This window comes from Poecile atricapillus, chromosome 1 (assembly GCF_030490865.1).
Source record: "Poecile atricapillus isolate bPoeAtr1 chromosome 1, bPoeAtr1.hap1, whole genome shotgun sequence".
In the NCBI taxonomy this organism is placed as follows: domain Eukaryota; kingdom Metazoa; phylum Chordata; class Aves; order Passeriformes; family Paridae; genus Poecile; species Poecile atricapillus.
Window position 1 is genome coordinate 120873410 of NC_081249.1, and position 15456 is coordinate 120888865.

Consider the following 15456-nt stretch of genomic DNA (forward strand, 5'->3'; position numbering starts at 1 on the left):
ATGATGCACTGTTTTATTATTTGATTTTATTATATAATAACATATAATATTACATAAAATATATATTAAATAATAATATATAAATTTATTATACATTTATAGCAATATATTTAAAAGATATATTTACTATATATTTATATTATATATATTTATATATTACTATATTATTATATACTTTAATATGTGAGTCTATAATTAATTATATATTTACTATATATTTATTATAATATATTAAATATTATATAAATATTATGTTATAATATTTATATTTATGATTATAATTTTATTATTTCCCTTTCCTAGCAGTTTGATGCTAGGAGTTTTGATACATTGCCAAACTATAACTGCAAATCAGTAAACACTGAAATTAGTTTTCATTTTAAACAATTGTTTATTTTTGCACAGCTGAATATATTTCTGAATATATATTTTTGCACAAAAATAAATAAAATAAAGTGATGCTTGTCAATCATCCTGCAGCTGTTCACCTAATCTTGAGAGAATTTAAAGCCACAAACATTTTCGAGTTCAATCTGAACATTGCACCTTACATTGGAGGAGGAGATGTCAAACACTGCTTGCAGGGATCAGAGCAAACCAAAACAGTGTGGGCTGCTCATGGAGAAGTTTGTAAGGTTTTTTTTTCTCATGTTTTATTACCAGGAAATCAGCAGCCTGGCCTGGATTTCTGCCTTTGCCTTCGTGTTTTCTGCCAGTGACCACAGCCCTGACACCCCAGTTTGGACAGGGGCAGACAGCAGATTATAGCTGGTTAGTATCTGAGAAATGCTGTCTTTGGTATTTCTTAAAATAACAGAATTATAAAATGCTTTCCTAAAGCACAGCTAGACTTTTATTTAATTATCAATATACACATAATCATTGACAATATCATAATTTGTTTATACTTTTGTATAGTCACTTTAAATAGTGCAACCTCACTGGTCTTGGCTGGAGGAATTCCTCAGACCATGGTGGAAAGATCTTAGGATAAAAGTACAACTTGCTGTATCTGGTTTTCCCTTCCACACCATGTTCCCCTAATTAACCTCCATAAAGCTGAACACAGGATGCACAAGAAGAGAATGATGATTACAAAGACAAAATTAACATAATTTATTAATTAAATAAAGAGACCAATGTATTTTTAACAAAAGTCCTAGCTTGTACAGTCGTGTCAGATTCTTTGCAACTGTTATAAAGAATTTTAATAGCAAGGAACAGCAAAATAAAAATCTATTTTCATTTATTTCCAGGTCATCTAGAAATTCTCCTACCAGCCACAAAAAGATCAAAAGAGTGGTTATGTTTTGAAGAACTTCAAATCTTCAGTTTTCAAGAAATTCTGAGTCTCATGTAAGACCTGTAGGGTTTAATTAGAAGAATAAAGCAGAAACAGTATTTAAATTCAACAACCACAATAAACCACATATAAACCACAAATAACCACAGACCTTACAAAGTAAAAACATGAGTCTGTGATTAAATATTTCATGATCACTCTCAAAAAGACAAAAGATGGAGGCTGTGTTGTCCAAAAGAGATGGAGTTATATTAATAGAAAAGGTGGGGTGCTGCTGTTTTATCTACAACAAATCAATGCTTGGTTCAGTGACTGGGAAATGTGTTCTTGAAAAAAACACAGGAAGAAGTTTTAAAAAAACTGGAAGGACACCAAAGCTGGAGCATAAGAGTTCTAAAACCCAGAATTATTCACTGTTCCAATTATTATTCAATTTTTTAATGCCAACATTGATTCTTGTCACTGAAAATTGACCAGGTAATAAAGAGGGATTTTTACAGAACAATACCATCCAATTTCCTACTTTTAAATGAATTTAGAGCAGACTTTTTCAAATGGCTAACATAGAACTCTGCATTTCAAATGCCTCTCTTACATCTCAAACACGTCAGAAGGCTCTCTCTTCTCTACCAAACTTTATTCTTTAGATTTCAAATGTCTTCCCATAACAATAAAGCTTTAAAGATTAAGTGTGTATCAACACAACTTAAATGTATATATACATAAATTTTTTCACCATTATCATCAGAATCTGTTGAACCCAATCTTTATGCCTGTTTCTGAAAAAGCACAGCAATTAATAATTACCATAAAAATTCAGAAAAATATTCCAGTTATTTAGAACAGTGACACTTCTGTTTTTTCCCCACTTAAATATCAACAATGCCTGTATTCACTACAGTGGTGAAGTTGATGAAAGGAGAACATTATAAAGAGTAACCCTTAAAATGTTGCTCCATTCCATTCACAAATGTCGAGACAAATTAAAGTTCAGCATACAGTTCACTGTCGCACAGAGATCCTCATGGAAGGGAAAATCAACAGCTTCTCTTACAGAAATTGCCACAATTATCATGGCATTATCAAATCTGCTCTGCTTGAATGCCTGAAGACACAAAGGGCAGCGCAAAAGGTTTTCAGTGATGAAATGGACCTATAAAAATCAGAAAATTCTCTTTTCTGGTCAGATTTCAAGAACATGAACAGCTATTCACACAGTATCAGCTTGCAGAGGGCTGTTTGACAGGCTGGAGGCTCTGAAGGCAGATTCCAGAGCTGCCACAGGGAATCTCCCCTGGCACTGCCCAACAGGTTCTGCCATCTGTAGCTCAGAGCGTGAGGATTGCTGGGGGCTGAGCTCCACAGGCTGGAGAGGACAGACTCTCCCTGAGCATGCAGAGCAGGTTATTCACATTTAGTCCCATTTCCCATCTATATTTGAACTAAAAAGGAGGATTCTGTGGGATACAGCGATGCCACCTGGCACCGTGGAAGCCACAGCACCTGCTCCACCACGGAGAGGAGAGGCTGCTGCAGAGAGCACCTGGCCTGGGCAGGGCATGGTTTACTCCTGGAGGGCAGCTCTGGAATTTAAAGGTGAAGTGAAATGTGTAAGGATTCCAGCCTGGCATTTCTGAAGAGCCTGGAACAATAAACAAGCTCTCAGGACAGAAGCTTCTGGATGCAGGATGAGGAGACATCAGCCCTTGAAGTGGCCCACGGCAAGTGGGAGTGGAGCAACCTCACCACAAACACAACTCGTAGCATCTCAAGCCCCCATTTCTCAGGCTTCATAAAGATAAAAGGATTTTGTCTCATGTGGATTTTCCAGCTTTTCCCTCTAGTGGAGGTTTCCTGGGACTTCAAGCACGATTACACACTAAGCAGAGCCTGACTCCTCCAGGTCTAAAGAGTCCTGGCACAGGGGCCCTGGCACCACTGTCTGGATTAAAACTCCTCTCAGAACAGTGAGGGCTCAGTGTTCTCTGCACACCGGAAACCTGCTCAGCCACAGTGAGCAGAGTGCAATCAGACATTTGGAATGATTCAGGTGGCAGAAGTCACTCTGGAAGGTGCCATTTCCAATGGCAATGCCGCTATTTTGCACCATAAAAGCAAACACTGACCTTGTCACTACTGAAAGGGGCTTTAGGTGAGCTCAGAAAGAATTAGGGGAGCAGCTGTCATCAATCCATAGCTGTGGAGAGCCTGAAGGAGCAGTGATGCCCACCTGAAGCATGGTGAGGTGGTAACTTCTCTGTGGGACAAGTTCCATGCTCCTCTTCCCACACTGACTGACCATTTGTTTAAATTTCCTTAGTTTTTAATTTTCTTTATGCTCCAGGGCAGAGAATCAGGCTTATTGTTTATGCATGTTAAAAGCAGGAATCTATAATTTATATTTTATATGACTCTACAATGTGCTGGGCCCACCTAACTCAATTATGCCATATTTTGCCAGGCCCATGGTTTAGGATAGGAAAATATCCTGCAGAATTTTATTACCCCACTAAACTCAAAGGGAACTTACACAATTCACATCAAAAAGAAAGTGACAGTCCCTGGCCAAGCATTTCTTGTTACCTGGTTTCTGGGGTTTATTTAAGGCAGCTGGAATTGCAACACTTGGCTTCTCCCAGAACACGTGAGCACTCTCTTCAACTCCCTTCAGTGCAAAGTCCATTGATTGTGGTCAAACCACCTCCAAACAAAGTTGCTGGATGCTGCACTGAAATAAGTGTTCCTTTACTGCAGTTTGTTAGGAAAGCTGTAGGGGACTGGAATTTCTGCATTCTGACCAACAGCAAGAATCTGGGAGGTTTCAGAAGCCACCCAAGCTGCTTTACTTAGGGAAGAGCTCTAAATCCTCATTCTCCCAGAGCTTTGAATAAGTTGCCCATTTGACCTAACCACATAATAAAACATTGATGCTCCAGCTTTTATTCAATTATCATATCACTTACCTTCTGTTGCCACAGCAAAAATATCAGACACATAAATAATGCACAGACAAATCACACTAGCAGCCACCATGGTTAGAAAGGGTGATGCAAACCAACATATTTTTACTTAAAAGGTCTTGCTATCACATGTTCTGGAAGTCTGAGAAGGCTACAACATGTATTCCCAATTATAAAGTTTATGATTTCAAATGTCACGTGTAGAATAAAGGAGTTCATTTATTCATAAATTGAACTAAAAACTAAAATGAAGGACCTTAGCTGCTCCTGCAGTCCTGCTCATGGGCTCTGCTGTTACTGCTGTTTCCCTCTACCCTTTGAGCATCAGGTAGCTAAAAAAACCCAAAAATCCCCCAAAAAACCAACCAAAATAAAGCACATACAAAAAAAAAAAAAAAAAAAAAAAAAAAAAAGAAAATGCCCAGTGGAATTTTTAAAGCAAAAACCTAAGACACACTCAGGACAAATGAGATGGTACAGCCATGAAATTCTGTTTTTTTCCCCTGAATCAGCATTTATTTTTTCTCTTTTATAAATAGCTTGTTCTCTGTACTTAGTGTATTCTTGTAAGAGATCAAATGGAAAGAATTTTAAGATGGTTTTCTCTAATTCTGTTTCTGGAAACGAAACAAAGATTTGTTAGGTTATCTATGGAAAAGGCTAATGCAGAGAAAGTTGATTTTGATTGCCTAAGATACTTACCCACAAACTGCTGATAGTAGGAGCTGCTTTCCTTTAAAAAAGCTGTGTGCATTCAGCTTTTTCTTTATTTAAAAAACCCAAAACTTCAGAAATTAAGAGTTATATCTGAAACACAGCATTGAAATCTTCAGGATTGCAACAGGACATTTTCTGCCTACCTGCTTTCCAAAGTGTTTTTTGGAGAAAACAATAATCAATTTCATGGGAAAATATATTATTTTATAAATATATAAAAATTATATTTTAAATATAAAAAATTAATTTTTATATTTTTTATTAATTTTATATTTATATTGTATTTTATATTCCCTTGGTTTGGGAAGAAGCTTAAATAGAGGGCCATTAAAAAAAAAATATTCCAGCCTCCAGAATCTCCTTTTTCTGCAAATAAGCTGTTCATAGAAGGCCTGCTGTGGATTTTGTGGACAATATCCACAGCATGGGGGTTCAGCCCTCTGAGGGAAAAACAGTGGTAAGAATATCCAGGGTAATTAATTTTAGCTGGGGGGCAAAAAATACCAAAACTCTGTGGAGCACCATTTCTTCCCCTGAGGTACACAGAGATGACATTCTAATCTGGCAAGAAACAGAACAAATGAAAATACTAAAATTCAGGTAAATCACAGCAGCAGATTCTCTCTTAGCCAACAGTCTGGCTCCTCACTCACCACAGCAGCTTAAGATTTGGCAGCTGTATTGTACAAATTAATTCAGAACATTTAGAACCCAGAACTAAAAAATCCAGATCAACCAGACATCCTCAACTCAGGCAACATAATGGAAACATCCCCCCCAAACCCTAGAACTGTATTTCTTCATGTTGCAAGCAGAAAATAAAGTCCAAATTGCCAATTTATTTCCAACAATTTTAACTTTTCGAGGCTTAATATTTTAATAACAAATGACTAAGCATTATAAGGTTTTTGTTTAAAAAGTGTTTTCACTTTAATGGGTTTAGTTAATAACATCATGAATGGTACAAAACTGTCCTTTTTCACATTTCCATACATTGCATTATGGACCACCTGAAAATCTGGACTAAGAATGCATAGTGTCTCTTAATTAGCCCTAGCTTCATTTTTGCCATATGTAGAACAGATATGCAGAAAAACATGCATTTATTACCAATGACATGTTAATATTAGCTTAAATAATAAAATATGGCAGCATGTGCACTGTGAAATGCACAGGCTCATAATAGGGTAAGAGAGACCAAATGTCAAGTGCTGGCAACGAAATAAGAAATGGTTGATGACACACTGACATTTTGTGACCATAGTATTAGCTTTTCTGCTTTAAAATTGTTTTAAATAGTAGTAAATATTTAAATAATATTTAAAATATATTTCCTATGGAAATCATTCACTTGGAAGACAGCCTGTAAGATCTGACTTTTTTTTTTTAAAAAGTAGTATTTCATTTGGACAATATATGAATACAATACATGCCACAGAACCTCAAAGACCCTAAAGTCCTTAGCTGTTTTCAGAAACCATTTCTCAATCCAATTTTGTCTCTGATTTTTTGCTAGCAAAACTTTGGGAGTAGCATCTCAAAGCAAACCTGCCTTTAAGAGAAATGCTGTATTTGAATAAAATCAAACCCAGTGTAAATTGGGATGCCACACTAAGGGAAAGAATAGTGGAATTAAAAGCCAAATAACAGATTATGCAATTTGTTTCATTCTTGTTTTGCTAATTCATAGTCTAAGGAGGGCTTTGTTCCTTCCCAGTGCATCTTCTCTTGCAGTCAAATCAGTGCTCAATTTCCACTGTCATATTAAGGGATGAAGACCTCACTGTTACTCCAAGGGGAAAAAAAAATGAGGTGTGGGTGCAGACTTCATTATCTAAAATGCAACAAAACAAAGTATTTGTGCAAAAAAAGTAATTTGTACATTGACTTTTTTCATTAAGTTTGCTTCAGTATAAAAAAACCTCTTCAATCCTACTAACAAAGCTTTGCTTTGATTTATGACCCTTCAACACACTCAAGAGTTCCATGTTTTTACTTATTCTAATTTGGTAAATTAACAATCCAGCCACCATTTTTACACCCCGAGACAAAGATGGAAGCTCCATTATATTAATCTTTAATAGTTTGGGGCAGTTACTTTTATACAAGACAATTTTTTCCTGTCTTCTACAGGCACAGTGCTTGCTTAGCTGGCCTTGGGAACAAAACAGCCAAAAATAAGCCAGGTCACTTTCTATGGCAGTGCAGAGCATCCTGGCAGTCCCCACCCCCTTTTATTTTTAATGGTTGTTGGTAAAATTACTTCCTTTTTAAATAGGGATAAGCTACTCCAAAAGCCTCTCTTTTTTTTGTTGTTTGTTTGTTTTTGTTTCAGCTTCTAAGGACTGAAAACAGCTTTCTAAAGCTACTTCTAGATTTGAAAAATCCAAAGTACACAGTAGTGGTAATCTTCTAGAAAGCACTGAGAACTCTCTCAACTCTCTGCTTCATTAGGAAGGGGTGTGAGAGAGACAAAGTCTGACCAGCTCTTTACGACAATCATCAAGGAGTCCATTCCATTTGTTCCCTCAGTCTGTATCCTAATGATTTTTAAAACCACAGACTAGCAATTTCCAAGGTGTGACTACAGATCTCTGCCTGGGTAAGTAATCCCCTGTCATGAATCTATCCCAGTAAGAGAATGCACTGAGTAAATTTGGGAATGCCCACCAGTGATTGAAGAGTGTGCCAAGCACGTTTCTACTGCACCTCCAGTGTGCACATTTACATCAAAACCATTTTATCTGATTGCTGCCAAGGCTGGTAACTCTGCTGTGTTTGCTTTCACCCTATAAACTCTACCAGTTCCAGCAGGACTGAAACGATAGAAATTCCTTACCCCCACGGCTACCCTTCTTTTCAATGTGGGAATTAATTAGCTCCATGATTGCTCTAACAATCTGCACATTCTGCCTAACCCCAAACCCACCTCGCTCTCCTTGATAATTGCAGACAGAGCAGTAGCACAATGTGTCATTAACACGACAGTGACCTCCCTTTTTAAAGCAAAACCACGAGGAAGAGGCTTTAAGAAAGGCAAGGGCACATGCCCATTTCTGTTCTTCGTAGTCTGCACACAAATTGTAAAGGAGAATTATTGCTTTTTAAGGATGAAAAGCTTTGGGAATATGGTAAACATCCTACAAGGTTCTAAATCTAATCAGCTAAAATTCTGTACATACTTTAATATTCAAGCCTCTATCTGCTTACTCAAGATCAAATAATTTCATTTTCACATCTATTCATTAAACTCTTTATAGTTCTACGGTCTAATGAATATTTAACAACTAAATAGGACCAAAACATGGGGGAAAGGTCACATGGCAATGAATATTATTTCATTTGGCCAATGAATAGTGAACCCTGCTCTCTTGGCTGAAATTAAGGCACTAAGTGGCAGTAAAAGGATAAAGGAATGAAGTTTTTTTTTCGACATTATCTGAAAAAAGACCAACGTGACTTTTTTTTTTTTAGGACGCCAGTAGAGTACATCTCTATTCTGAATGACTCAGTAAGGCATTCTATTGGCAAATTTAAAGAAAATGTTCTCCTGATTAGAGCCCATTACATTCATTGTCTGAGTGTGACTAGTGGCACTACTACGTGTTAATAACCTGGAGGAGGAGAAAAGCTACAAAGATGTCTGAAGACTCGAAAGGCACCGAAAAGAGAACAGCTCTGCAACTGCCAGTTCTACAAACAATTATGTAAGCTGTGTTTAACACTGCATATAGTCTATTTTTCAATCAACAATCTTTGTTGACCAAGATAAAGTGTAGTAGCTCTTCATTTAAACTCTCAGTTAATCAAGTGCTAGTTTAGTAAGAAATTTATTTTCACATACCAGAAAATAATTGCAGTGTCTAACACAACTACACTTAAAGCAAAACTAGTCTAGTATGCATTATGCATTATTCTGGTTAACACTGAAGCAAACCTGTATAAACAAAAGGGTTACCTCGAGATACATAGTTTACAATATAAAATCAACATATAAATGAATAGGATTTACTGAAAACAATGGAAAGTGTATTACAAAGATACATGTAACAATTTTAACCACAATATTTCCTCTGTGAAAAATACAACTATTAGTGAGATAAAATGTACAATTGATTTTTTTTTTTCCAAAAGAAAAAAAAAAACAACACAGTATAAAGGAAAATATTTTTTTCTTCAAAACAGGGAAAATAGTTAAGGTCATTGTCTTTCATTACAATATAATTTGACACAAAAGCAGTCATAGGATTGCACCAACTCCATGTTCGGTCTCCCGAGCATGACAATAGTAAAAGGAGTCCATAAAGCATAATGAAATTTCTGGATTTTAGGATGGCAATATACGTATGCAGAAACTGATGTCACTCCGGCTCTGTTCTCAAAATGTACAAAACTCTAAATTTGGTGGCCAGACATGTAAAAATTAGTTCGCCCCAACGCTGACTTTTCTCTCACTTAGTCAGGGATGGAAAAATCTGTAGTATTTTAAGTGTTGTTATCTGTTGAGCAATAAAAAAGAAAAAAGTATATGTAGTGCATGCTTTTATCACTTGTCAAAAACATTTCTGAAAATAAAACTAAGTTATCCAATAGTTTACAAAATAGAAAATAACTCTTCAGGTTAAAAATGTGGTTAGGTTTATGTTTAGTTCCATCTCCAAAGGACTGATTTCCTTGGCAGCATCACTTTTCCTTAGCACGAGCCAAGGCACAAAGTTCCATAAAGAGAAATAAAAATGGCTACGAACAAGAATGCAGTCTGGCATTGTAAAAGAAATCAGAGCCTCTCTCTGAGCTTTCTGTTCCATCAGGTTAGTGCCGTAGAAAAATGTGGGATTTGGGATACATTTTTGTTATGAGCATTTCTGCTGGACACGATTCAAAAGTTCACCAAACTTTTCAAAAAGATCCTCCACCCATTTTATGTTTTTCATGCACAGCTGCACAATCTCTTCCTGGCCTAGATCTGCACTCGTCTTCTGAACAGAAGAAATCTATTTAAAAAAGAGAAGGAGGGGGAGAAAGAGATGCACACACACACACGTTAGGCTGCCAGAATTGGAGAATTTTCATTTTTATAAAAGTCTGCAGTTAAATATGAACCTTGTCTGCCAGAAAACATTTAAGTTTTAAAAACAAGGGTAATGCTCCCTAAAATGTATTTCTTAATAACTAAGCCAGAGCTCAACTCTTGTATTTCTGCTACCTGAAATATTTCCACCAAGGATTTGCAGAAGAAATAAAGGTGTGGCATTCTAAGGCAAAAAACCACCTTTTAGATCCAAGGAGTTAAATCCACTGATAACATTTGTTTTGTTTATTTTGGGTAACAGTGAAGAACACTTCAGGGAATCCCACAAACCTTGCAAGCCTCACATCTGAATGTTCTGAGCAGCAGTTCTCATTAGGGGCAACCCACGTGGTCACTGTAGCCTTTGTTTGCCATAAAGAATTAATTAAAATAGGAGACCTCAATCCATACTCATTTACCAAGAATGAGAGAACACTCTCTCAAGTTGGACTCAATTCCCTCAATAAATTCCCTCAAGGAATGCAAAAAATGAGAATAATACTTACCTCTTCTTTACACGTTAGATATATGTGGTATTTGTAATGATGGAGTGAGTGATACAAAGAATACAACTGTATTTTTTCTGGATCTACTGTAAACTCCTGCAAAAAGAACAATTATTTTAGGAAAATTCATGTTATTTACCAAGAGACATGACAGACATTTTCTTCTGTAAACCATTTTTTTCAACAATTCAGAAATGGAGTGCTTCATTCAAACCATTATTGTGACATATCTGGCAAACTGTAATTCCCATTATATCATAATTATCTCCCAGCTCCACTTCCCATGTTGTTTTATTATCAAAACCAGGTGTGAGAATGCTTTCAGTCATCCTGAATGCACTGCAAGCCCCAAATGGGTACAACACCCCCTTCTCAAGAAGTACTCCAAGACATTGCAAAAGACACAGACTTGGTCCTTGAGAAGGCTGATTTATACTTACCCAAAAATTAGGTTAATTTGGCAAGAAATATGAGTGTGAGCTATATGTACAAGTCATTTGTCAAGCCACTATTTGCTGCAGAGAGATGAGGCCAAGAAAGGCAAATCTAGTTAGAATTAGTTCCCCAGGAATTCTAAGGAAATAAAAAATATGTGCTTCTCAAATTTTTTCCATGTTGTTTTTAATTATTTTTTTTTAAAACAGCTTCATTCTGCTGTTGAAAATGAGGAACAGTACAAGATAGAACTCAATTTTAAAGAAGTGTTATCTGATCTCAGTTTTTACAGTATTAACACTATTTTTATTAATTTTCTTAATTATTTTTATTAAATTTATTTAAATTGTATTAAATTTACATTTATTATTATAAATATAAATTTATTTTATCAAAGTTATATATAAATTTTATTAAATTCATTAAATCTAAATTTATTAAATTTTTGATCTAGAAGCAAGTGCTTCTAGATCACTTCAGCAAGAGCAAGAAACTTTTATTACTATGATCTACAGCAGCAATGGTGAAGGCAAATTGTTGCTGCTCCAGCAACAGCCCAGGAAGCTGACAAACTATGTTTCACATCTAATAATGATGTAATGTACTCCTTTAGATGTTGTTATTTAACATTCCCTTGTTAAAAACACCTCTCTCAAAAGATGTGATATTTTGATAAACCAACCAAACCAGCTAATACATGAAGCAATGTTTTATATAAACATGGTTATCACAGCACAAGTCAGATGCTGGCAGCAACAATCCCTGTGAACACTCACCTGTGCTGATTTAGTGGTTGATTTAGAAGCCCTCAGTGTTTTCTTGTTGTAAGCTTTACCATTCATTTTGATCTTAGACACAGATGTCCCTCCACACTTTGTCTTGGAATCCCGAGTGACCACTGTCAGTTCAGGGAAGTTTTCCAAAGCGTTCTTTAACAGAGAGTATAAAGATACAGGATTATGAAAAAAATCAAGATGATAAATTGGCTGTTTTTCTTTGAAAATATTAGAGTGCAGCCTATCAGGCAAAAAAATACTCTTCCACAAAGACCTGATAAAGCATCTTCATCATATCATGCAACCAAATCTGGTTAGGAAAGCATGACCACCTGTTCTTGACTACTGTAATTTTTCAAGATCAGCAGATCCTTTCACTGTATGTCAGATTATCATCAATGATTCTATCTCTACAAAGAGAGGGGGGAAAAAAAAGCTCTACAAGGAGCTTTGCTCCAAATTGCTCCAAAAGGGCAATTTTTAACTTCTAAACTGCTTTCCATTCCATTTCTACCCAAGAATCTCTAAGGATAAGTTATTTTAAGTTCTCTAAGTGCTTCCTGCATAGTCAGGCAGGCAGGGATTAGATACCTAAATATCTTCATAGGTTTTGTCCTAGATTTTGCAACTTACAAACTAATTGCATCTTACCAGATCTGTAAGATAGAAAAGCTTAGGCACAGTGAAGTAGAAAGCTGGTTCAAAAAAGTACAAGTTCAAGACATTTTAACTCCTGAGAGTGAATTGCATTTCTGTTTGCTTCAATTCTACATTATTTGCATGAGTAAATTTGAGTACAATTTTGTTGAACAAATACAGCATTATGTCAGCAGCTGCTTTGAAATAGTAGCTGCTCTGCTACATAATCTAGCCCTGAAAAAAATGTTTCACATTAAATAAACATGCATCTTTGTATTACACTCTAGTATGAGGCAGAAAAATACACATATGGAAAAAATGAATCAATGCTGCAGCTTAAGGACCTTACTGGAACTATTGGTTTAAAATATGAAATTTACTCAATTTTTATATTTTCTTTTGAAAAACAGTACCTGACTACAACAACCTCCCCAGCCTATTATTTATTAGCTCTTTATCTATATCAGCCATTTTTACTTTATTAAACAAACCTCTCAGTAAACAGCTATTAAATCTCCTGCACAGTGGTAGCAGTAACCTTGACAGCCAATCTGCCCATATCCAGGCTTCCTTGCAATATTTTCAAAGTGGAACAACTTAGGTTGGAATCATTTAGTTTTGCTATCCATGATAACAGCTTTCCTCAAGGCTGATTTGGAGTGTCAAAGGGCTCTGGCCACTTCTGGCCTCCTCTGGAGAATTCCTAAGAATTCTAAGAACAGTTCCATGGCCACAGCACTTACCTACACCAGACAAATGTGAACTGGAATGAAGAAGTACATACTAGTGATTTCTGCATCTTTGGGAGCATGAGACATGTAATTATTTTCAAATGAAGTTTATGCAATTCAGCTGAGATGCTTCAATTACTGAGCTTCAACTAAAGCAACAACAATATTTTATAATTTTGTTTCTAACAACTATTACCAAAGAATGCAATGTTAGAACTATAAAAAATGTTACAGGCAAAACTACCAAATACTGACTGCTAACTTTGGTGTCTGCTTTGGTTTGTATTGCAGTGCTAACTGTATCCAGTGGAAAACAGTATTAAATTCACCCATGCCTATCAATGCAGAACAGTAAAATCATTCAAACCAAATGATACCAGTGAAGGATAAATGATACTTTTAACTTACTGCTTTCTTCAGTGCCTCATTCAGCTCTTATATCTGAACTAGTTATTTCATTAAAGGTGGAACAGAAACCTCCTGTATCTTTAAGAGCACCAAACACATTTTCCTAACCAACACAAGCACTTATGATGACAAGCAGGCATTTCATTTTTGTCCAAGACATTGACCCAAGGATGGCACAAGTTGGCACTGTCACATCAGAAGAAAAACATAAAAGGTTTTCTATCTTGCAGATGACATCACAAGCAGATCCCTTCCTTACATCCATGAATTCCATTAATGTCTTGCAGATGATATGATGGAACACAGTCTTAAGTTAACTTTAGAGATATGATACACAATCTGCTTCTAAGTGAACACACAACAGAGCTATTGTATTCACTATGAACTCCAACTTAATCAGCAGCTGGAATTACATGTTGGTATTACAGAGAATTATAGCAGCTTTTTCTTAAAAAAACTGTGACGAAAAATCAAGTGTGACTACCTCTCACTTTTTGTGTTCTGTGAATGTAACTGAAATTCTACAAATTTGTATCTTCCCTTAACTGGTCTATCATCTCAGAACAGACAGCCCAAAAAGAGGTATCTATATTAATAATTATTAGCACAAAATTCTTACCACAACAGAAAAACAAAAATGGACGGTTAACACATGCTACCCCTCTAAGACTCAGTGCATTTGAAACTGAAGAAGCCACAAGAAATTCTGTTCAAGGAGGTACAAATTGTTCAGCTGTTGGGAAAACAGCATAACTAACATTTAAGAAGTTCAAGAAGCATGTGAATTAGAGCTGTTTCACTCATTGATGGTGGCCTCCTCCCTGAAACAAGGCCACCTTATGTCCCACAAAATTTACTAGAAATGGGATGGGTAAAAAGGTCTCATGATGGAAAAGAGCAGAACTTTCAAGCCTGTTATTATCTCTCCCTCCTCACCTAGTTCTCAAAAATAAGATCACAGCAGTACAAAGAACTGCACAAATTCTCCAAGTGTCTCTGTACTGTGGTGTAAGGGGACAGGAAAAGAGAGGCAAAGAGCAAGTTTGATGATGGGTGTTTATAGTCAGGCCTGCTTTACTGTTGTTGGCCTCAAAACTGTTACAAGAACGAATCATCAGGCTGATTACAGACACTGACAAAAGGCTGCTTTATTCCCAAGCAGTAGGACAGGAGGAAATGGCCTCATGGTGTGCTAGGGGAGATTTAGAGTGGATATTACAAAAGATTTCTGCACAAGAAGGGTTGTGAAGTACTGGAACAGGCTGCCCAAGGAAGTGGTGAAGTCACCACCCCTGGAGGTCTCTGAAAGATGACATCTGCAGCAGATGTGGCACTTTGGGATGGGGTTCAGTGGTGGACTTGGCAGTGCTGGCTTAACAGCTGGAATTATCTTTTCTAACCTACGTGACTCCATGAGTGAAAATAACCTTCCTGCACTTGCAGGCTCTGCATTGTTGCTTGCAGGGTGAGTGGGAACAGTAGGAAGCACAGTGATTATCCTCCTGTTTACCTTCTCTCTACTGAGATGGTACGGCTTCTCTCTTCCCTGTCCACATCCAGACCTGTTTTTTTATTACCACGTCAAAGCTGCTGTAATATGGGCTTGTTATCCACACTTTTCTCAACCTTCCATGCTGAAGACACATGAAAGAGCACACAAATGAGTTGTTCTTGCATCCCTCTGTCCTGGTTTTATACTCCTCTGATCATGTTCTCTACTTCAAAGAGGTTCAGACATCTGCTCCACAGCATAGCTATTTCATGTAAAAGTTTATTTTTAGGCAATACAATCACTTACCCAAAAGTTCTAGAAGGATAGGAAATAGATTTTCTTTTGGCAAACTTGAAAAGCTTAAAGGAAAAAATGCCTGAGAACGAACTGGAAAGCAAGGGGAATAAAACTAGAACTT

General features: G+C 36.4%; 1 protein-coding gene across 2 annotated transcripts in view; it reads right to left on the reverse strand.

Annotated features, from left to right (window-relative positions):
- Window positions 1–5815: 5815 nt before the first annotated feature.
- The window catches only part of QSER1 (glutamine and serine rich 1), a 44356-nt gene continuing 34715 nt past the window's right edge, over window positions 5816–15456 (reverse strand). For both annotated transcript variants that reach the window (XM_058829315.1, XM_058829316.1), the window contains exons 11-13: window positions 11769–11921; window positions 10558–10653; window positions 5816–9974 (exon numbers count right to left, since the gene is read on the reverse strand). In XM_058829315.1, the coding sequence (XP_058685298.1) occupies window positions 9834–9974; window positions 10558–10653; window positions 11769–11921 (390 nt within the window). In that variant the 3' untranslated portion in view covers window positions 5816–9833. The remainder of the gene's footprint in view (window positions 9975–10557; window positions 10654–11768; window positions 11922–15456) is intronic.